Raw genomic sequence first — 24,640 nt, 5'->3', positions numbered from 1 at the left:
AAGCAATCTGTAAGCTATTACAGTTTTCTTTAGAGTAACTTAATCTTCATATTGTTTCGTATGTCTGGAATTTTAATAGTGTTTTTAATTTAGAAAAGGAAGTATATACCATATTACTAATTACATATGAGCATGAACTAAGCACATGACCACTGAGCTTTATTCTTAAAACCAAACATATTTAAAAGTACTTAACCTAGAGTAGGAAAAGTCACAGAAAAATTAAAGAATGCCACCCAAGGATAGCGTAGCTTTCACAGACTAGTGCAATGAGGATCTGAATTTGTAATTTCTTGTTTTCATTCAAAACTTTTCATTATTTTTATTTTTCTTATCTTGAGGGGTAAATTTGGGCCACAGCCCACAGTACTTGAGGAATACTTCTGGCTCTTTGCTCAAGGAATCTCTCCTGAAAGTGTTCATGGAACCCTACATGGTGCTGGGGGTGGGACCTTGGTCAGCTGCATGCAAGGCAAGCTCCTTGACTGCTGTACTATCACTCCACCCTCTGACCCAAAATGGCTTTTAAGAAGGGCAAAAAATATTGAAATATTCCTTTCTAAATATAATTAGTTTTTCAACCAATGAAAATACAAACAATGTAAACATAGTATATTGGTAATGATTAGAATTTCCTTGGATGATACTATTTACCTAAGGGTCTCCAAGACCTTATGGTATTAATTCGTGGTCTTGATGCCTCCTACTGATTTAATTTGATTGTTGAGGATACTGGGTTGCAAGGGAAAATAATTTTATTTTCTAAATCAAAGATTAGACTAGGTAAGCCAAGGAGGTAAAGAGCACTGGTTTGGTCTGTCTTTGAACCTCATTTCTTTTCTGCCTAGATGACAAGAGAGATAATTTTTCTCTAAAATATGAAAGTACTCACTGAAAAATATTTTTACTTTAAATGGTTTATAAGAAATCATTTAGTGTAAGAATCTAGATGTATATTGTCATGTGCAATTTCAAGACTATTTTGGCATACATCCCAGACCTTCTTCAGGGAGCTGATGGAGATGTGCTTGGTGAACCAATTCAGGGGCCCTTAGTGCTATTTTTAAAATCTAAAGCTTTTACATTAAATAAACCAGTTTGCTATTTTGAAAGAAGTTATAATCTACTTAAAACTGTCATTCTCTGTTTCTGACTTGCAATTAGATGGTATTTCCAAAATGTCAGACCTAAATTCTGCTTCTACCATCACCATAATAAAATGTGACAGCCAAGATATTATATCAATACCTTTTCCATAATTAGCAATAAGGATACTGCCAAGGGTTAACTAGAAAAGTTTCATAAACGTTTTTCTACAAATGGTCTTGGAGGCAGTATTATGCTTTTAAAATCTGCTAATGTAGCAAAGACTCATGACAACCAGGAGAAAAATCTATGAGCAAAACTGTTTGGAAAGAATAGTTTTGTAGTGTATGATGTATATTATGCAAATGAGCTTATTAGAACTCTCATCTATTTTATTATTGGTGACCAATTTAATAGAGGCATTTAAAAAACAATATTTCTGCCTGACTCCTAGAGATGAAGAAGATACATTGATATAATTGAGAGCAAATGATTGCATGTCGTACTATTTAATCATGTCATTTTTCAATTGCTATTTTTTGCACTTCACTGCATGCTTATAGAATATTTAGCTTCAATATAGATTAAGTTCCAGGGTTTGCAACAGAGCTGAGTTCCTATATTGGCTGGGGTTGTCTTTTAAGTTTGAAACCAGTTAAAACTGCACAGATGTCATTTATTTTTATTTTCTTTAAAATTCGCATGTCACCATTCATACCTCACTTGAAATTTATTTTGTATCCTATTTGAAGGAATTGTTCCTTCCAAATCAAGGGTGGAGATTCTAATTCTCAGTATGAATACATGTAGGTATAGTTAAAACTGTCACTGGCTCAAAAGCAGAGTTGTCATGACTGATTGGTCTGCTGACTTGCTAGAAAGTTTGATGATCATTTGCCTAATGACTATTTCCTACTTTAGTTTAATCTTTCCCTCATTATTTATGTACTTTATATCATTCTCAGGAAAGAAATGATCTTCCACTCTGAGCTAAACCATAAAGTCCTCGAGGACAGAAAATTTTATCTGTTTTGTTCATACATGTATCTCACAGAACAATCTCCTTTATGATAGGTGTTTGATAATCTTTCTTGAATGAATGAATATTTTCACCTATCCTGCTGTTATAACCACATTTGGACTTAAGAGCTGCAAGGATTGGATAGACTGAGTCAGTGTTCTAGAGCACATGTTCAGTCCTGGCACTGCATCCTCCCTACTGCAGCAGTGCCAGGAACCACCTCTGGGCACTGTTCTGGGAGTAATCCCACAGACCTTCCAAGTGTGGCCCAAGAAATTAAAAGATAATAATAATGGAACTGAGGTCTGGAGTGATAGAACAGCGGGTAGGGCATTTGCCTTGCACGAGGCCAATCCGGGTTCGATTTCTTCATCCCTCTCGGAGAGTCTGGCAAGCTACCGAGAGTATCCCGCCCGCACAGCAGAGCCTGGCAAGCTACCTGTGGCATATTCAATATGCCAAAAGCAGTAACAAGTCTCACAATGGAGACGTTACTGGTGCCCACTCAAGCAAATCGATAAATAACAGGAGGGCAGTGCTACAGTGCTACAATAATGAAACCAATTCCTAATTCTTACCAATTTTTCAGGCTTAGGAATGGGTATAATACAGATCCTGGAAAGGAATGCTTCTTTAAAAAAAATGGCAGTAACTTTTTAACTATTATCACTTCTGGTTAGAATTAAGAACAGAAATTGAAATGTAGAGCTATTGCATTCGAATTCATGGATTATCTCTGGATTCAGGTTGCATGACTTAAAATCCTTTCTCAGTTGCTTAGCAGTGTTATCTTTGGTCAGTTACTTAAACTTACTGTGTCTCCCCGTTTATAAAATAGATGTGGAGGTGGGGTGGGAGTGGTGAGAAGGATACTGGGTTCATTGGTGAAGGAGAATGGGCACTGGTGGAGGGATGGGTAAATGATCACTGTATGAGTGAAATGCTAACAGAAAAGTTCATGTTTGTAACTGTATATCACAGTGATTCTCTAATAAAAATTTAAAAATAAATAAAATAGATGATCCAGACTAATGTGAGAATGAAATGAATATATGCATATTACCTCTCCCCCCCCAAAATATGCACAGAACACAGAAATCTGTTTGTCATTAGTATAAGGGATCATTTAGAAACACTAAGAATTTAATATTATGGATGGTACTCTAGGGGATGTGGCTCAGTGGCAGAGTACGTGCCTGGCATATGTGAGGCCCTAGGCTTAATACTCAACACTCAAGGGGAAACACAAAGAATAATGTTCTGGCAACTAATAAAATTAAATGGCTAAATATTTAAGGATAACATGGTATGATAATTTTTATTTTGTATTAGTTCTGAGCTACATATTAACTCAGAATAAAGTTTGGTAAAGTGTAGGAAGTACATCTCCAAGGTATCATTGAGAACAACACTACAAATTCACAACAACAGTACAACACTACAAATTCACACCAACAGTTCAATTTCATGGTATATATGATTATATCTGAAACTCATGGCTACAAAAACTAGACTTAACATTCTTTACCTCGTTTTTCCTTGTACTACCTTTTTAGGTCTGTTGTCTTCTATGCATACATTTCTCTTATGTTTTTCAATATTTCTAAAGGTATGATAGCTATATTAAATGAGTCACTGCATTTCTTTTTTTAATTTTTTATTAGTGAATCACTGTGGGGTACAGTTACAGATTTACAAACTTTCATGCTTGCGTTTCAGTCAAACAATGATTGAGTACTCATTCCTCCACCAGTGCCCATTCTCCACCACCAATGATCCCAGTATCCCTCCCAACACCCCCACTCCTCGCCCACCCCCCTGTGGCAGGGCATTCCCTTTTGTTCTCTCTTTCTTTTTGGGTGTTGGAATACATTTCTTTATCATATAGCAGAATGTGTTGTGTTCCCTGATGTTTTTATCTTAGTGGTTATGGCTCCAACCAAGACAATTTTATAGTCATTAATGATTTCTTTAAAAATCCCATGTTTGTATTTGTAAGTAAAAAATAATTTGTATATTGGCCCACAGTTACAATTAGAATGACTGGTTGATGTTAGTATTAGAGTTTATTCTTATTGTCATGGCATTTTAAAAAAAGTATACTCTCAGATTATATCATCTCTCATGCAGTTGATAATATATTAGCCATAATACGAGTTTATTTTTAAATTTTTAAAATCATAGTTAAGGTAATGTGTTTGCAATGATTTTGACATTTAGATCTTGCTGTATACACCTCACCATCACCAAAATACCCAAGACACCCCACCTATGTCCCACATCATATTCCAACCACCTACTCCTTTCCAATCTATAATTTTCAGTTTATATGTCAGTATTCAGAGTTTGTTATCAAATGATATTATAGGTTCCTTGTTTCATTTACATGTATTCTACAGACAAGTGAGGTCACGATTTTGGCTTTTTTACAGCTACATAGTGTTCCACTACTTTCTTATCCCTTTGTCAATAGATGGACATTTGGGTCGAGTTCTTTTTAAAATAGCTTTATGGATATCAGTTCAGATACCATAAAATCTAATTTAAGTTTTCACCACTACCAAAAGAAATACTTTAGTCTAGTCAAAAAAATCACAAAAATGGCCATTCCCTATCCACTCTTTACTATAACCCTTTCAATCAGTAGTGTGCTTCATAGTTCTATACACTAGTCTATTTTGTATATTTACATCAGTGGAATCATATGCTATGTGGACTTCTTATGGTTGGCTTCTTTGACTTAGCATAATGCTTTTGATATTTATGTTTTGCTATATCATCAATCTCTTATTTTTTTGCCAGATAGTATCCCATTATTGGAATCTACCACTTATTTTTTATACATTCATCAGTTGATAATGTTAGGTCATTTTAAATTTCTTACTGTAATGAATAATATGGTCATGCATATTTGTGGACAGGTTTTGTTTTTCAATGTTTTCAGTTCTCTGGGCATATTCTTAGGACAGTAATTATAGGTTCATGTGATACAGTGTCTCACTTCTTGTGAAAATGTCATACCATACTTAATAGTGACTACACAACTGAATACACAAATTTGTAACCCACAATGTAATGTACAAGGGTTCCAGTCTCTCTGTACTCTTGCCGGCATTATTTCTGCCTTTTTTCATTTTAGCTAGCCATCCTAATAGAGGTGAATTAGCATCTAATTATGTTTTAGATTTCTATTTCCCCCATTGGCACATAATGCTGAACAGCATTTTTTCTGCATTTATGGCACTTTTTCATCTTCTTTAGAGAAATGCTATTCAAACCTTTAGCCAGGAGATAACTCAAAGAGTTCTGCCTAACATGTGCTAGTTCCGAGTTCAGTCACCAAAATAACACCCACCCCTCACCCCAGCACTGTCATGGGTAGCCCTGATAGCCCCTAGAGCTCTGCTTGGGAGACCCAAAGAAGAAAAAAAATCTCATTTAAAAATGGAATTACTTTTGTTTATATTATTGTGTTTAAAGAGTCCTTCAGACATTTTGGGTAATATGCAGTTTTCAGGTATTTCCTTCCATTCTGTGGATTGTCTTTTCATGGTTTTATGTATTTTTATTGACTTTGCATTTGTTTTAGGAGTGCAGGTTCACACCTCTTTTCAAATTATATTTCACACCATGCCCACCACTAAAGTACCAATATCCCTTACTGAAGTTCATTGAGTTCCTTCTGTCCTTTCCACACCCTCCCATATTAACACATCCCCCACTCCTAGCCTCAGCTCTGGGACCTCACAGCCATGGTCAAAGCCCAATGGTTTACTTTCATATTGCTTTCTATCCTCCCTTCCTTTTATACTTTGTATCCTACATATGAGTAAAATCATCTAGTTTTTGTTTTTATCTCTTCACTTCATTGATGGTATCATTTAAAGGGCAGGTTTTCATTTCCAGTGAGATGGAAATGAAATTCCTTGTGCTTTTTGTTCATTATCTAAGAATCTGTTCTAAAAAACAAAACCTAACTCATGGTCATGAAGATTTACCCTTATGTCTTAAGAATTTTTAAGGGTTCTGGGGCTGAAGAGATAGCACAGCGGGTAGGGCGTTTGCCTTGCACGCAGCCGACCTGGGTTCAAATCCCAGCATCCCATATGGTCCCCTGAGCACGGCCAGGGGTAATTCCTGAGTGCAGAGCCAGGTGTAACTCCTGTGCATCGCCAGGTGTGACCCAAAAAGCAAAAAAAAAAAAAAAAAGAATTTTTAAGGGTTCTGAACCATTTAGATCTATGAACCATTTTGACAGTTTTGTGAAGGGCATGAACAAGGCATTAACAAGTATGATTCATTATTGTGTATATGAGTAAATAGCTGTCCCAGCGTTCCTTGTTGAAACTACTGTTTTTCCCCCAACTTAACTCTATCGAGATTTTTTTTAATTTTATTAATTTTTTTGTAAGCATATGATTCGGTCTTTAATCATTATTATCACAGATTTGTCATATCATCCTATGACATGAATTTGCCTTTATTTTTATAAACATTACCTTGTCTGATGTATTTTGTCATTAAAATACAATTGCATTTTGTTTCTACATAAGGACATACTATTTTGTTTTATTGCTCTTATCACTATCTGATATTGTATTGTATATCTATTGTATTTCCAATCTCTTACCAAGTACATCCATACAGACCTGTTGTTGTTGTTGTTGTTGTTGTTGTTGTTAGGCAACACCCAGAAGGTGCTCAGGAGTTGCTACTGGCTCCAAGTTCAGGGTTTTACCCAGCAGTGCTCAGGGAACCATAAAAAACCAGAGGTTCAAATGAAGGGCTTCTGCATGGAAAGCACATGCTCCAGCCATTTATACCGTCTCTCCAGGCTCCCCCAGCCCAATTTGAAAGAGCTACAAAAGCAGAACTCTGTGTGTGTCTCATTCACTACTGTTTCCTCATCATAGAAGACACACAATTAATATCCAGATAATATTACTTCGGCACAAGAAATAAAGTCCAGGCCAACTTTCACAACCTTGCCCCAAAGTAATGATTCTGAATCATTATCTTCTGAACAATCAGAGAGAAGTCAATACAGCATCCCATTTCCTACCTGCTATATGGTGGACTAAGGCTATAGGCGCTCTATTAGAATGTACTGATGCCTTGTGCTGTCTAAACAACTATCATGGCTTTAATTACTACATTGTTTTATGAGTGTAAAATTCTTATTTATCATATAGTGTTCCAGCTCCACTTCCACTTTCTTGAGTGTCTGTATCCCTTCACAATATCTCAAGGTCTCCTGCACTGACAACCACACCCCAGTCTATACTTTTGGTAGACTCAGTTCTGTTGACCAGTTCTCTGAGTCTGTTACCTTCAAACAGTTTTTATTCACCTGCTATGTTTCTTTATATTCCTCAGTGCTAATGATTATTTGGTGTCTGTCCCTTTCCCTATGACTAACTTCACTCAGCATGATACCCTCTGGTTCCATCCAGATAGTGGGAAATTGCGTGATTTCATCTTTTCCTGTAGTTGAGTAGCATTCCATTATGTATGTACATCACCTTTACCGTATCCACTTATCTCTTTGTGGTTACTTGAGTTGTTTCCAGATCCTGTTTATTTTGAATAGTGCTGCAGTGAACATAGATACAGAGGTGTCATTTTGAAACAATGTTTTGGGCCCTTGGGATATGCCAAGAAGTGAAATTTCTGGGTCATAAAAACTTAATTTTAAGTTTTTGATAAATCTCCGCACTGTTTTGCATAGAAACTGAACGAGTTGGCTTTCTTTTTTTTTTTCGGTCTTTTTGGGTCACACTCAGCAATGCACAGGGGTTACTCCTGGCTCATGCACTCAGGAATTACTCCTGGCGGTGATGGGGGACTATATGGGATGCTGGGAATCGAACCCAGGTCCGCTGCATGCAAGGCAAACACCCTACCTGCTGTGCTATCACTCCAGTGCCCCAGTTGGCTTTCTTCATAGAACACCAGGATTTCTTTTTTTCTGCACATCTGCACCAACACTGGTTGTTTTAAATCTTCTTTTTTCAAAAATTAGGCCCACCCAAGCATTGCTTAGGAAGTCCAGGAGCTCCACTAGTGATTTTGGTCAAACAGGCCATCATTTCATCGAAAGGACCTGAGGATGTTATACTGCTTAGGCCCTGAAGTGCCAAGGATACATAATACACTCCATTGGCCCTGGCAGCATCCCAGGAGACACCTGACAATGCTCAGAGGACCTTGTGTTGTGGGAATCAAATCTGGGTCAGGGTCATTCATCAATCTACTGTTCCTGGACCCTGTCTTTGTTCTTTTTGATGTGTTCCAGACTTGCAGGTATGAAGCATTATCTTATTGTTGTTGTGGTTTGAATTTTCTTGATGAATAGTGAGGCAGAGCATTTTTTTCATGTGCCTGTTGGCACTCTGTATGTTTTCCTTAAGAAAGTAACTTTTCATCTCTTCTCCATGCTTTTTATGGGGTTGTTTCTGTTATTGCTAAATTTTGCAAGTGCTTTATTTATCTTTAATATTAACCCTCTGATGGATGAACAGTAATCAAATATTTTTCTCCCAGTCCATGGGGCATTTTTTTAGTTTATATGTCACTGGCCAGAAATGTCATAGGTTCATTTTTTTTCTCAGCTTTTTGATGATAAAACTCATCACCCATGAATATATAATTGCTAGACTCTTGGCTTTAAGTATGATTCTAGAATCAGAGTTATATTTTATACATTTTTTAAAAAGTCATTAATTCAGTTTAATGAATTGTCTTTTCTGAATAAGTTTCTTTGTTTCCTGTGAATATCAACGTTGTAATCATTTCAACCCTTGTTAGATCATGGCTCACTGGGGCTACCCACAGCATCTAGTGCTAGACAAGTACAATGGCAGCAGAGACTTCGCATTTTCAGTGAATTTTCAGGTGATGTTTATGCTACTTCTCTTGAAGAACACATTCTAAGGTAGTGTTGTAGAAAATCTGGTTTGAAGTAGAAAACCAAGAGAAGACATTTTAACACATGAATCAGTATAGGAAACTCTCATCATGAGAAAATGTAGGCACCCATTCTGTGTATTTTGATTTGGGAGTCATACTCAGTGAGGGGCTATACCTTTCTCTCTGCTCAGAGGACATCCGAGCAGTGCTCAGGGGATCATGCAGTGATGGAACTTCAGCCTCATGCCCACTGAGCTCTCTCTCTGGCCTCTCAGACAACAACATTTAATCAAGGAGAACTTCCCCGTCTTTTTCTTCTACCTTTCCCCGCTATGTTTTATCACTCAGCTGAAGAAAGACACATATTGTATGTATGATCAACGCTTTGTTATTCTTGTCATACAGAAGTCACATTCAATAGATATTGCTAAGCATTTGATGTATCTAGATGGTAGGATCATGTTTGGCTTTATAAATAGAATTGCTCCATAGTTTTCTTCAAGATTTGATAGATTACAATTGATTTGATAGATCACATCGGATTTGACAGACCATCTAAAGTCTTACACTTTGTTCATTAAACCATTAAATGATGTTCCATTTATCTGATGAATAAACTATGAAAGAGATATATAGGCAAGTTGTTTTGGGGTTTCTTTTACTCTTTTGAACACAGTAGTTTTGTTGTTTATTTATTTGGGAGTTAATAGGCTACACCAAGCTGGGCTTAAGGGTGCATCCTGGCTATGTTCTTAGGGTACAGCTCATAAAAGTTCTTCAAAGACCATGCAAGGGCTGGAATTTTGTTAGCTGCCTGTGCAAGCCAAGTAACTTAACCCATGTACTGTCTCTCTATTACCAGTTTTTGTTATTTATTAAATATTTATTTTATCCTGATATCTTTTCTGATTTGGTGCGCCAGGTATCACTCAGATACTCCAGAGTAAAGATTTTAAAATATATTATGGCTATATGTTGCATATCGTACACAATTTGTACATACATGCATATGTTTAATATATGATAGAGAATAAAGTTCAATTATTTAATAATAATTCAATGATATTAAATTAAATACATCAAGAGTAGTGTTACAGCATATTTGACTTGATAATGAATGGATAAGTAACCAAAAATGTTGACAACAGAATTATGGAGAAAAAAGTAACCTAGACATACCAACAACACCCATTTGGATCACATTGATGACCTGGAAGCCAGATTGAAAGACTTTAACTGTGGAACAGAAACCTTCAACCTATTAGAAACTCTTTTATAATACATTCAAGGGATGTTACAAGATTCACTATCAAATTATAAAAGATAAAATAACAGAAACCTTTACTTTTCTTCATTGTACTTCTCTTTTAAAATTAAAAGTAAACTGCCTCTTTTTTAGAAAAGTCAAACAGAGTAGAAATGTAAAATAAAATAATTAATTAGATATTTAAAAGACACAAACTCAGCTATATTGTATGACTATAACAGAAACTTTAGATTCACATTGGTAGGAACAAATGACCTGGAGGACACCAAATAGTATGGATAAATATACATAGAACCATCTTGACTCTCTGTTAGACTTTTTGATCATTATTTGTGGCTTTAATTCTTCTAAAACTTTCCCTCTTCTTCACTTTGTACTTTGTTGGGAAGGCAATACAATCATGCTAAGGGATCAATGTGATCTCAATAAATATTTGGAAAAAATGATTCAATTATAATAATAATGAAAAAGCATCTCAAACTTTTCTTTACCTTTGTTTCTAAATACTTTTCTCTTTCTCTTCTTTGCATGCTAGCACTCCTATTGTTTCAAACTACTTGCTCCGGACTTCCTGTTCTTATCATCATATCTATAGCAGTTTGTAGTATTTAATTCACATTGTTCCCTTGAAAATTTCACAGTGCTCCACTAACAGCTTGTGTAAACCTCTGATAGTATCTTCACCTTTGCATTATTCTTGGTACTGTGCTTTGTGCTCTAGTCCACCTCCAGTTCACTCTCAGCTCATTGAGAGCAGGAACAATAATTTGTTCTTATTGAAGTCCCCGTGGCTGAAGCAGAGTCCAGCAGATGGAGAAATACAGTTTTAGGAAGTCTTGGGAGACAGGGATGAGTTTGTCTTATCTCTGTGCTTTGCTTAGATTGCTTAGCTTGGGTTTCTGCTTAAAAGTACTTTCCTTTGAAAATGTACTCCATAAATAGTCATAATAATCATTTGTTCCTGTGAGTTATATTTAACATTTCTCTATGCATAGTTTATCATAGAAATAATGTAAACTACCGATTCTAAGAAACATTGCCTGCAAAAGCTGTGATTTTATTTAGTATGTGTTTGTGATTATAAATAAATATGTATATTTTAATGGTTGTTATGGAAACCCATTTAGATAGAAGAGTGTTATTTTATCAATTATTTCTCCTAGATATAAAAATGTACTAAAAATATGTTGATCACATAAAATTCCCAGTTCTCCCTTCTTTTTTCAAAGTAATGTTATCTCCCAAAAATGCATATAAGATAAATTATTAATCAAGAATGTAGACTCTGTTCTTGGATATTTAAAGTGAGAAATAAAGAAGATTTATGAAGATCAAAAAATATTGAGTATAAATGTCAGTAGTAACTGCTTTCACAACTTTTTGTATTTTTATTCTTATATTATTTTTTTAATTTTTTTAATTCTTATTCTTATATTATTCAATTCCCGGTCTGGTGCCGGGAATTGAACCAGGTCCTCACACATGCAAAACATGTGCTCTACATTGGCAGTTAGTTTTCAGCTACTTGAACTTTTTTTCATTAAGATGTCAACTTGAAACCATCCAGATAAATACTGGATATCCTATATACTTTTTAAGAAATAAAGCCTTTAAAATTATTTCTCCTACCAACCTCCTGTGTCCTGTTTCAGAACTTTAAAAGCTCATGTGAGATGAATGAAATCCATTTAAACTGCTTTGAAAATGTTGCCTAATGTGGCTATGCTAACTTCAGATACAGCTTTAGTGCCATCCATGGCAGATTTCCACTTGGCTAAGAAACATTGGAACTTTTTGTTGGCTTGAGGAATGCAGTTACTATTCCAGTCAACTTCAAAGAGACTTGTGAAATCCAGTTTGTAGCATGGAAACATCTCTTTAGATTTTTCCAACTCTCCCCCCTCTTTCTGATGTTTATTCTACATTTACTCCTTCCCTTCCCTTTGTCATTGCTGTGATGACCAAGTGTCACTCACACTTGAATATGTGTACAGATATAGGCCACTTTGTTGTGGCACTGGGATCCCCATGGCTGCTGGGATTGAACTTGGAGCATTGCATGGTACTAAGGATAAAACTCTCAGCCTCAAGTATGTAAGGCATGTGCCTTACCACTGAGCCTGATTCTAGTCTCTCTATAGCCTTTATTATTAATAAATTAATAACAGAAGCAACAAAAATCCTCAGCACTCATTTGAATTAGCTTAATGGATTGGTTATCATTGTCAATCTTTTAATATTGGTTAAAATTAAAATGGCAAGTATTAAGTAGCTTGATAGAGGGATTTACTTCCAAATTGTTATAAGTTAGAGAATAAATTGAAGTGTGTAGTGAAGGCACCATTAGTACTGAGACTGTATGTGGATGAGGCACCATTAGTAGGATTGGAAGGTACAATATCTGTTACTTTAGTAGAACCTCAAGTTTTAGCTATAAGTGTTTGGGAATTTCTCCTCATTCAGTATTAAACTAATAAATAGCACCACTAAAGAAATTTGTCAGACCTCGTGGTAATATCAGGAGTTGTACAGGAAAGTAGTAATGAACCCTAGGAAAATAAATAAGGCTAAGTTCAGGAAACATAACTAAAATTGCTGCACTGCTATAAATTGAATAATAAAATTTCTCGTCATATTTTGCTATAAATAGAGGTTTGGGGATTTGTCATTCACCTTGCTTAAAATTCAGAAATATTAAAGGCACGAGGTTCTCTCATTATGGAAATAATAGAATTCCAGCTATTACTGAGTTAGGGTCATTTAAATGGCTAGAGCATGCATTCTATCAGTAAGTGGAACATCTGTAGGAAATGTCCACCTGCTGATCTACTACCACTCTGCGAACATTTCAATGAATTGCACTTAATCATTTTAAGACTTTTTCTAATGAAGCCTTATCTAGATTAACATTTTAAGCACAAATACTTTTAGGCATTAAAACTCTCTCACTAAATGAAATTGCATTGTCTTGTTTACCCTTGTTGATTAATAAGCAATCTGTTAACTGTTAGAACAGTCCAATTGTGGCAGTAGAAAGAGATTAGTAATTCAGTGATGTTTTTGGATATAATCATCATTTCTCCTGAAGGCTTTGAATTAGAATATCACTTATACACTATCCGTAGGCAAAGAAAAGATATAATATTTTTAGACATGTGTACCGACTATTTTGCTTGAATCATTCAGCTTAGGGTCACTGCAGTAATACAAATGCTTCTGAAGTAAAATGCTATTTTGATGCATGTATATCCCTCTTAAATATTGCAAATGTCTATTACAAGAAAAGCAAGCACCAGCAAATAGTGCAGTCATGATCTTGTCTTCATTTGGGTTTTCAAAACATTATTGCTTTGTTAATCAAGCTTCGGAGGAGAAATGTTGCATGTCCTCTTTTTTCAAATAATAGTTGTTATATATCAGAACTCTAATTTAGTCTCAATCAGCCGAAAACCACTCTTTGGCCTTACAAAATCCCAGAGTACTTTTGGGAAACTCCATTTTCTTTTGCATATTTCTCTATCATGTTTCCTGTAATCTTGAATCAGAGCACGTTAATCTGTTTGTTAGAACTTTATATGTCCTAAAGGATTTGTTTCATCAAATTATAAGTTATACATTGCCTATATTTCAAGGTGAAATCCAACATTTTTACAGAAAAGTCAATGGATAAGGGAAGTGGAAGGGATAGAACTGAATTCTTTGGCCTTAGTTGGATATCTCTAGAAGGGGTCCATTAGGCAATCCCAGAGCCCTTCTTGGTGTCCTTTGTTTGAAATTGTTGTGAAGAGGGTGTCATACGTTTTAAGGAACTCTAAGAACTCACGGTAAGGTTCCTCACCCTCTGTCTTGCAGTCTCTCTGTTGTGAGATTAAGCAGCGGCGGCGTGGCGTTGCCTCTATCCTGCGGCTGTGTCAGCATCTTCTGGATGATCGGGAGACCTGCCATCTGAACGCAGACCACCAGCCCATGCAGCTGATCATTGTCAACCTGGAGAGAAGGTGGGAAGCCATCGTCATGCAAGCAGTGCAGTGGCAAACGCGGTTACAGAAGAAGATGGGAAAGGAGGCTGTGAGTGATGGTTGCTTTTGACTTTTCTCCCTTGGCATAATGATCTCTCATTTTTCTCAGAAAAAAAATTATTTCTTTCAGGGCTTAGAAATATGCTCATCATAAGTACTTTCCCTACTAAAGGCATAGCTATCGTCAACCACTAAATGAAATTCCATTTGTCATTACACAAAGATTTATTTGCCTACTTTTGAGATGCATTTTTATTCTATGCCATTTTTAAAAAATCACATGGAAATTTTGCTTAACCTGACCAATGAAACCATTAATTCTCTCAATTTTATCCAATGCTATTTATTAATAATTCCATAAAGATTTTGCTAGAAGGTGGCTTGCCACTCTCAGAACATATGGAGTTATGTGTACACTCAGCAGGTAAGGTAGTGAAAATTTTTTGCCTTTTCATTACATGGTATATCTCAACACTGTCCATTTGTTCAACAGTCTCCAGTGTTCCTTCTAAAAGCTTTTATAAAATTGCCTATCTCAGAAGTGGCATGTTTTTCTTTAGAGGTTTAAGACAACATTCAAGATAAAGATAGTTTTAAGTTTCCAAATTATCAGTACAAATACAGTAAAGAGTTGTCTTATTTATTTAATTTATTTACTTTTTTATTGAATCACTGTGAGATAGACCCTTACAAAGATGTTCATGATTAGGTTTCAGTCATAAAGTATTCTAACACCCATCCCTCCACCAGTGTCCCCAATTTCCCTCCCATCACGCCCCCACTCCCTACCTTCCAGCCTGCCTCTATGGCTCCCTGTCTCTCTCTCTGTCTCTCTCTCTCCTTTTGGGCATTGTGGCTTGCAATATTGGTACTGAAAAGTTATCAGGAATATTGCTTTACCAACTTTTAACACTCATGATCATTTCCAGCTATTATTGTCATACCAGTCTCTGAAAGAGTAAAAGTTGTTTTCTTATAATATAGAATATACACTTGCTCAGGAAGTCTTTGTAGCCTCAAGGAAATTCCTAATAAAAATATTGCATAGCATAACCAAACAAACTTAAGCCAGGGTCTGTAAGTTGAAGGTCAAATTCTCATGGTTAGACTTACAGAAATAAAACACATACATACATACATATATTCATACAAAGGAAAGTTTTGCCTATGTTCATAGTATATCCCATGTTTTTAAAATTCAATATTCAAATTTGAATAAATCAACTATAATAAACTTATCAACAAATAATAGACTTCTATAAATTTTAATACTAACAAACCCTTGCTATCTGGTGAATTTGGTATTGGGGACTGGAATTAGGAGGAACAGTGACTCAGTAATTCTTTGCTCTTTTTACATGTATAGCTATGGTGAGTCTAAGGGATGATTTTATCCTCAACAGTTCAATTTAATTGTTTTGAGCTGAAGTTGCTAAATTTCTTAAGCCTTCCAAGTTATTACCAGTAATCAGAGTTTACATAATTAGATGTCTTTTCTCAAAATGACCTGTTTGTTGTGAAGTTATTTAGCTAGAATGTTTTCTTTCCTTGGTTTTTTTTGAGTGTTCAGAAAGGTAAATGAGGGTATTTTATTTTTTAATATGAAGAATTTTGCATAAAACCACTGCATTTGAAAAAGCTGTGATATTTGTAAGCATTTATGTTGCTTTGGAGGCAACAAACTTGTGTTTCTTTAGATTTCTTTGAAATAATATGTTGATGGCTATTAGACTAGATCTGTTTACTACAGTAGTAGATATAGATGTTTTGATCTTATTTCTGCAGAATAAGTGAGCATCAGCTTTGAGAAATCCTGGTATCTTCTTAGACACTTTAGTTTGTCTATTGTAGATAGAGAAAATATTCCATTTTCTTAAAGTTAACTGCTGCATTTTTTGATTGTGTGTAACCAATCAGGGTAGCAAATAAACTCAATGTGTAAACCAAGATCAAAACCACTGCAAAGAATAGGACAGAGTGGTATACATGTCAATAAAATAATAAAATTAGTGTACCTCATTCAATTGAAAATTTTTTGCATCTGTTTTGAGCTGGCTGGAGCAATAGCACAGTGGTTGGGCATTCGTCTTTCACGTGGCAGACTCGAGTTGATTCCTCCGCCCCTCTTGGAGAGCCTGCCAAGCTACCGAGAGTATCAAGCCCACGCGGCAGAGCCTGGCAAGCTACCTGTGCATATTGGATATGCCAAAAACAGTAACAATAAGTCTCTCAATGAGAGATGTTACTGGTGCCCACTCAAACAAATTGATGAGCAATGGGATGACTGTGACAGTGACAGTTTTGAGCTGAGTTTTCAAGTAGCTTTGATGTGCATACAAGTATTTTGCCATTATGGAAAGCTGCTTTTATAGAGAACCTCTATGTGGTACCCTTGATTATTTATCATATGTACCTATCCCTTTTCTCTGTACACAGGGACTTTTGCTGTTTTTTGAGGATTTGGGAAAGACTTGCATATTATAAGTGCTTGGTAGACATTTGCTAATTGAATTCGGTCATTGTTTTGTTAAATAAATTCTGTTTTATATTGTCATTGGGCTTTGTGTTACTATGTCTGTATTATTTTTCACTGTTCAAATTCTCTCACAGTGACTTTGAATATTATTATTCCCATAATAATATTTCACCTTTAGGGACTAGAGTAATAGTACAGCTGGTGGGGCATTTGCCTTGCTTGCAACCAACCTGGGTTCCATCCCTGGCACCCCCATATGATACTGTGAGCCTGACAGGAATGATCCCTACATGTAGAGCCAGGAATAAGCCCTGAACACTTCTAGGTATGCCCCCCCAAAATAAAAGAAGAATATTTCATCTTCATAAAAACACCAATAAGTAATGTTTTCAAATTCTGTAACAAGAAACAAAGTACACCTTGATACTCCTTATCCTTTAAAAGTTATCTGAAGGTGGTTCTAATACAAGGCATTGAATAAAGTGTTTCTAAAAATGCAGATTTGGTTCTGACATTTAGAATTAGACTCTGATTCTGTATCTGTGTTGCAGGATTTTCTTCCTTCCTCACTTTGGAAATAGCAAGAGATGTTACCTAATTATCCATTTGCACTTGTTCAATTTGTATCTCTTTGGGTGATGATTTAATTATGGTTGGTGCTCTCCACTGGTCTGAAGCAGCCACACAGCCATTTTTTGCTTCTATTGGAGGTCATCATATGTCATTTCTAAAAGCAGTAGACTAAGCTCCACATAAAACTCTCTTGAACTTTCTCTTGAATCCAAAACAAAAATAAATGAAACAATTGCTTGATAGTCAATGTATTCATGATGTTAGATTTAAAAGTGCTTCCAAAATGTTGCATTACAAACATTTAAGATATTATTTTGTGCTTATAACTCTTTTTTTTTCTATTTTAGTCTGTTTTAACATCTTCAGGCTAAGAATAAGCTCTTCCTTCTTTCAAGTATTCCAATTGAATTTAGACAAACATAAAAAAGGAAGCGATTTTTACTTTTCATAAATTAGAGAATGTGGTTATGATGTGTGTATATGTGTGTGTCTGTGTGAACATGAAGTGTGTCTGTGTTAAAGAAAATCTGGAGAAGACACAGCAATTATTCTTAGAAAAGAAACGTGGTTTCACAAAGTGTCAAAATATTTTTATTGATAAAAGTCTTCAAATAATATCCTATTCTCTCCTAGATTTGTGCTAAGAAATGTCCAGCAGTCATTACATAATGGAAGAGAATAAATAGGTGTAGGGAGTCAATACCAATGGTATTGGATAAATGGGTGTAGGGAGGAAAAACTAATGTATATTATGGATATGGTTCACTTCCCCTAAATGTTAGTAGTGAGAAACACAAATGCTATAAGCATAGCAGAGTATTCTTGTCTATGTGTTTGTTTAGGGGACTCTGCAAAGTACTGTTATACTCATGGTTACATCGGTAAAGTCTTGGCAGCAACTCTGCCAAGACTCCTTGGAAATTCAGAACTTTCTATGAAGAAAGAAAATTCATGATTTTTTTTCCAACTCAGTTTCTTCACATAACTTATTTCATAAGGCCTCTGATATGTCCCATCACTAACTTATTAGTAGGAGTAGTTATCAATAGCACATAAATTATTTTGTTTGCAAAAGAAATGTTTTAGCACCTTCTTAAAGAAGACATTGTTATCGTCAATAGGTATATTGAAAAAAATGCTCCCAATTAATTTATCATCAGGAAAATGCAAATCAAAGTCACAACAAGATATCACCTCACATTGGCCTACACACACAAAAATAAACCAATACTGACACAGATGTTAGGTAAAAGGAACTCTTATCCTTGAGGGAATGCTAACAGTTCACCTCTTTGGAAAAAATATAGACACTTCTCAGAAAACTAGTTGAGCTTTCATCTGACACAGAAATTTTCACTCCTTGGCATCTACCTTAAGGGCACCAAAAATCTATTCCAAAAAGACCTCTGCACTCCTGTATTTAATGCAGAACTATTCATAATAGATATAATATGGAAACAACCCAAGTATCTGAAATGACTGGATAAAGAAACTATGGAGAAACTATGGCATACACACCTGATATAAGCAAAGACAAATTTTACTTGGATCTTCAGAGTATTGGCTAAGGGAAGTTAATCATAGGGAGAGGGATAGATACAGAATAATCTCTATCATATGTGGGATATAAACACAGGAACGGAATAACAAATGGCCAGCAGCAACAGAATCTGAGAACTGATCTATAGAAATGAGCTTGGGGGAAGAGGTGGGCATTGAAGATTTGGGTGGGGGCACTGAGATTAAGGGAATTGGACAGTCTAGTGGAGAGTTTGGTGTTGGAATGTTGCATGCATGAAACCATGTCATGAACAATATTTTAAGTCACCTTGGTTAAAATAAAACTTAAGCAAATAGCATAAATGTTTTAATCAGAAATCTGGATTTCCCCCTCTTAAACACTTATTTCAGTAAGTGAATCTAAAAATCCTCTGTAAATTTGGAATTTTATATTTTTATTCTTTACAGACATATATTCTCCCTTTTTCCTGCCACTCCAGAGTTGTACTATTGAAAATAGAATCTGTGTTCAGAAAACCCCTGCACTTTTATTGGCCTTGAAAGTATGCAACACATCTAACCACATAATTGAAAATAATAAGGCCACAATAAATGGGATGGCCCCAGGGTAAAACACCCAAGGGATTAAATTGGTGTCACTTTGCATCAATGTCCATGCATCATGGTAATTGAGGTAACATAACCAATTACCACATTTTAATTAGAGTTCTAAGAACTTGAGAAAATTTGCAATGATGAGACAGCTTATTTTATAAAAAGAAAAGATAGAATGAAAGAAAGAGAGAAAAAACCACACTTTACCCAAACTTCTCTCTCACAAACAGGGGTAACAGAAAATATTTATAAAGATTATGTTTCTCTATCTTATTATCTGATAGCTCGATTCGATGAACTAAGTGTTTTATTTAATATGCTGTTTCCTAGCTAAAGTAATAGAATATTACTTTCTGATTGATGATTTTAGAAATTTATGACCAATGAAATTCTCAAGTATGTGGCCTCATCTCCCACTTAAATGTTTCCCATCATCCTAACTTGGGGATTTATTTTATGTTTTAAGTCAGTATCTGAATACAGTGACACATTATTAAATTACACATCTCTTCAGCTCTGGTTGCTAAACAAAAATAGACCTAGATTTCACCCCCTTCAAAAAATTAAAAGCAGAAAGAATTACTGCATTTAGAAAATAATTTTGACTCGTGGCAATTATTTTTATAAGGCTAGAGTTTAAGTGAAAAACCTCCTGTAAAATTTTAGTGCTGCTACATAATCAAGTAATTATGTAATTACTTGTACTTAATTACTTACAAGAGAGATGGTTGTTAAAAAAATCTTTATACATGTCAAAAGCAGCTTTCTTCTTTAGAGTATTTCTAACCGAGCTTCAATACCCAAAAGATCTTTTAAAACTAATCTCCTATAAATTTATTTTCTTTTATAAATCCTTACCATTTTACTTCAGATATATTAAAGTGCATTATATACAGCTCTGTATGTCCTCCTTCCTGTCTATGCATAAGAACCAAAGAAAAAAGGGAGAAAGGAAGGAAGGAAGGAAGGAAGGAAGGAAGGAAGGAAGGAAGGAAGGAAGGAAGGAAGGAAGGAAGGAAGGAAGGAAGGAAGGAAGGAAGGGAGGGAGGGAAGGGATGGAGGAAGGAAGGGAGGGAAGGGATGGAGGAAGGGAGGGAGGAAATTATTTAAAATTGCACTTTAAGGATTTGATGTTAAATATAAGACCTGTGTCTTTACACTGAAGATTTCCAGGTCTGGCAAGTATAGCTCAAAGACTGGAGCATGTACTTTGCATGCTGGAGCCCCAAGTTCTATTCTCAGCATGACATGATTGTCTAAGCGTAAAGCCAGGAGTAACTACTAAGTACTGGTAGGTGTGATGTCCAAACCATAAAAATATTAAAAGCAGAAATAAATACAATGTATCCATAGAGTAGATTTTTAAGGGAAATTAAGCAATTTTCCTTCCTTTGTATTGCAGTAAAGTTGCTAAGAGTTTGGGTCACACTCTTCCACTTAGTAGGTATGTGACATTGAAAATTATTTAACTTTCCTGTGCCTCAGTTTCTCCATCAGTAAGACGGAGATAGCATCATACATACTTCACAATATGAGAGACCTAAATGATAAATAGCTATAAAATCTTTGAACAACTGCTACCACAAAGTCAATAAATGTTAGTTGCTAAAATTATTAGTGGGTTACATGACCATTCTTTTTAATTACCTAGAAATGGACACATTACCTGGTATAATAGAAATTTAATATGGCTTTGCTTATGAAATACATGAACAAGTAACAAAAAATATTGTGAATCCTTGAATGATAGATTCCATAATAGAGACAATAGCCTATTCTTAACCTCCTTTCCAGAAAAAATTAACTAAAGCTAAACCAGCTTAATTCTGTACACCCTCTTCTAAGACCTACTTGCTCTACTATATTTTCTCTACTCTATTTTCAATTTTATTTATTTCTGTGTTAATTTTTATTATTCTTTTTTGTTTGTTTGTTTGCTCTTTGGCTTTTTTGGGTCACACCTGGCAATGCACAGTGGCCACTCCTGGCTCTGCACTCAGGAATTACCCCTGGTGGTGCTTAGGGGACCATATGGGATGCTGGGAATCGAACCCGGGTCGGCCTCATGCAAGGCAAACACCCTACCCACTGTGCTATCTCTCCAGCCCCAATTTTTATTATTCTTATCTTGTGGTTTTTAAAGCTTAAATTGCAATTTTTATGTTTCCCAAGTCAGTGGTCTTAATACTTTTAGATACATGATTATACTTCTATAGATTTCCCTGTAAACACTACTTTAGTTGCATCCCACAAATCTTGGTAATCATTATTTTCATCTTCATTTAGTTCAAAATATGTTAAAATTATTTTGGTACTTCTTTGGTGTTATTTAGAAATCTGCTGTGTAATTGTCAAACATTTACAACATTTTTGTAAATGCTATCTTTCTGTTATCAATTTATAGTTTAATTTCATTAAGGTCTGAGAGCACATGTTGTATGATTTTTTATCATTTTATTATTATTTTTTCTGTGTTTTTTTTGATTCACCATGAGATATAGCGACAAAGCTTTGATGTTTGAACTTCGGTCATATAATCATCAAACACCCATCCCTTCACCAGCGCACACTTCCCACCACCAAAATCCCCAGTATTCACTCCCACCCCCCTGTTCCAAACCTTTCCCTGCTTGTGTGACAGACAATTTCTCCCTACTCTCTCTCTACTTTGGTTGCATTCAATATTTTGACACCAGTCTCACCACAATTCAAATATGCCAAAAAGGCAATGCTAGACGATTTATTTTGTATTGCTTGTTATGGATAGAATATAATGTCCAGGAAATTCTGTGTCATTCTCTTCCGGGAGCTTTAGTTTATGGTCTCTGGGTCATGGCCATTGATAAGATTACATGGTGCTAGGGGCAGTTTGTGGGCATGACTGCCAAGCTTCTGGAAAACTGGGGACCTCGGGGGAGGAGGCCCAATCCCAAACTAAGCAGGCTTAGAGATCTCACTTGGAGTTCCCACATATCTTGGTTTTCCTACCAGTTTGCTCTCTGGTGAGGTTCATCCTGTTTTTCATGAGGCTTGTCCAAGCATGTGGAGAGTGGCCTTGGACATGATAGTGGTTGAGTTCTGGAGGTTTTCAGCTGCTGGGGTTCTGCTTGGGACAGGGGAGAAAGCTCAACACGTTTCCCTCTGATGTGCCCCAGGTGAAGACAGCCTGATGTGGGGTCAGGGCATTCTGCAGCACTCTCTTCTGGGAGCTTTAGTTTATAGTCTCTGGGCCTTGGCCATTGATGAGATTACATGGCGCCAAGGGCAGTTTGTGGGTGTGACTGCCAAACTACTGGAAAACTGGGGACCTGGGGGGGAGGAAGCTGAGTTCTGATCCAAGTGAGCCTGGGGCTCTCAGTCATGAGTTCCCACTACCTCTGAGCTGCAGGCCCTAACTGCATCTTTTAATCTATTTAGATATTTATGAGTCTCTGAAATAAGGCCAACAAATGAGCTTATATAGCTGAGCCGGAGGTTGTTTGGGGGTGTGTCTCCCACATACCTAACTTTTGGCCGTTTAATTCTTGGTAAACTTGGCCCCAAGTTGTTTGGGTCTGGCCAAAGGCACAGCTGCAATTTTGGGGTATCTGGGAGTCTGAAAGGTATCATCAAGCTGCTGATGCACTCGCCCCACAGGTACAGGTTGACCTGCTGTGGCACCATACCCCCGTGTTGTATGATTTTTATTTTAAGCTTGTTAAGATGTATTCTGTGCTCATAATGTAGCGTGTTTTTGTGAAGTTTGAGAATGCGGTTGTTTAATACAATAGTCTATACACGTTTACTTATCCAATTGATTGATAGTAGTCTTCAAATACATCTTACTAGTTTCTAACCCGTATTAAATACTAAAAAAATAGAACTAAGATCAGAGATTATCACCACTGGTTGAAATTCAACTATTATAATGGATTTTTCTCTCTGTTCTATCAGGTTTTGCTTTGCATATCTTGATGTTTTGTTATTTTTAGATATATTTGTTTAGAATTGTCACATATTCGGAGAATTGATGTCTTCATTATTATGTTATACCTCTCCTGTTCTTGTTGTTGTTTTGAAGGCACATCCAGCAGTTATCAGAGACTACTCCTGACTATTTGGAACTCCCATTGGTTCTGTGAGACTATGTTCTGTTGGTTTTCTAACCACAGTCTCCTGCTTGCAAAAGACGCATTGATTAATGTTAGAACAATAAAGCTTTTTCCATTTTTTTTTAACCTAGAGTTCTGTGGACAACATAGAGTTGGATCTTGATCTTTCATAACTGAAAATCTCTCTCTTAGTTATAATATTTATACCCACATTTAAAGTGTTTACTAGTATAGTTGGTTTAACATTTTCATGATTATTTTCTATATTCCTTTGTTTATTACTTCCCCTCTCTTTATTTGATTTTTATTTTTTTAAGGTTATACTTTTATTTTTCTTCTTTTCTGAAACACACTACCTTTATTGAAACATATGGGTTATCTTCAGATGTTTATATTTTTCTTATTTTTACTATCCAAGCTGAATGACAGCACAACAGGTAGGGCATTTGCCTTGCGTGCAGCCAACCCAGGTTCAATTCCTTCGTCCCTCTCGGATAGCCCGGCAAGCTACTGAGAGTATCCCTCCAACACAGCAGAGTTTGGCAAGCTACCCGTGACATATTTGATATGCCAATAACAATAACAACAAGTCTCACAATGGAGACATTACTAAGTGCTCGCTCGAGCAAATCGATGAACAACAGTTCTACAGCGCTACTATCCAAGAATTGCAGGTTTCATTTATTCCCTCCAAGCAATTAAAAAGTATTAAACCAATAGTTGCCAGAAATCATGATAGAAAATTGTGACAAAGGTTAAATCTCAGAGTTAACCTATGTTCAAATGCAGCAAAATTTCTTTTTGTAGAACCTGTATAGCTAGAAAGTTGAAAATGTGATTCAAGTGGTATAGTCACTTGCCTTAGTGGCTATGTGTGAGACTCAGCATAGCATGTCCCCACTCAGAAGCATAATATATACCTCTGGTGGGCCCCACATGCTACATTATTTGATCCCTATAATAATAAAAATCTCTCTATAAATGAATATTTATAGATATATAGAAACATTTATGTATATGTGCATGTATATATAGATATATGAACAAATATGTGTATGCACTTTGCTATTTCAGAAATTTTTT

General features: G+C 35.8%; 1 protein-coding gene and 1 pseudogene across 3 annotated transcripts in view; one reads left to right on the top strand and one right to left on the bottom strand.

The window, feature by feature from the left end:
• Nucleotides 1–24,640, bottom strand: part of LOC129403315 (uncharacterized) — a 637,601-nt pseudogene that overhangs the window by 497,859 nt on the left and 115,102 nt on the right.
• The window catches only part of AKAP6 (A-kinase anchoring protein 6), a 520,466-nt gene that overhangs the window by 460,338 nt on the left and 35,488 nt on the right, over nucleotides 1–24,640 (top strand). For all 3 annotated transcript variants that reach the window (XM_055130131.1, XM_055130130.1, XM_004612112.2), the window contains one exon: nucleotides 14,136–14,351. In XM_055130131.1, coding sequence (XP_054986106.1) covers nucleotides 14,136–14,351 — 216 coding nt within the window. The remainder of the gene's footprint in view (nucleotides 1–14,135; nucleotides 14,352–24,640) is intronic.

This window comes from Sorex araneus, chromosome 3, assembly GCF_027595985.1.
Source record: "Sorex araneus isolate mSorAra2 chromosome 3, mSorAra2.pri, whole genome shotgun sequence".
Lineage (NCBI taxonomy): Eukaryota > Metazoa > Chordata > Mammalia > Eulipotyphla > Soricidae > Sorex > Sorex araneus.
The sequence above is the reverse complement of the archived record's forward strand: the minus strand, read 5'-3'. Positions and strand labels throughout refer to the sequence as shown.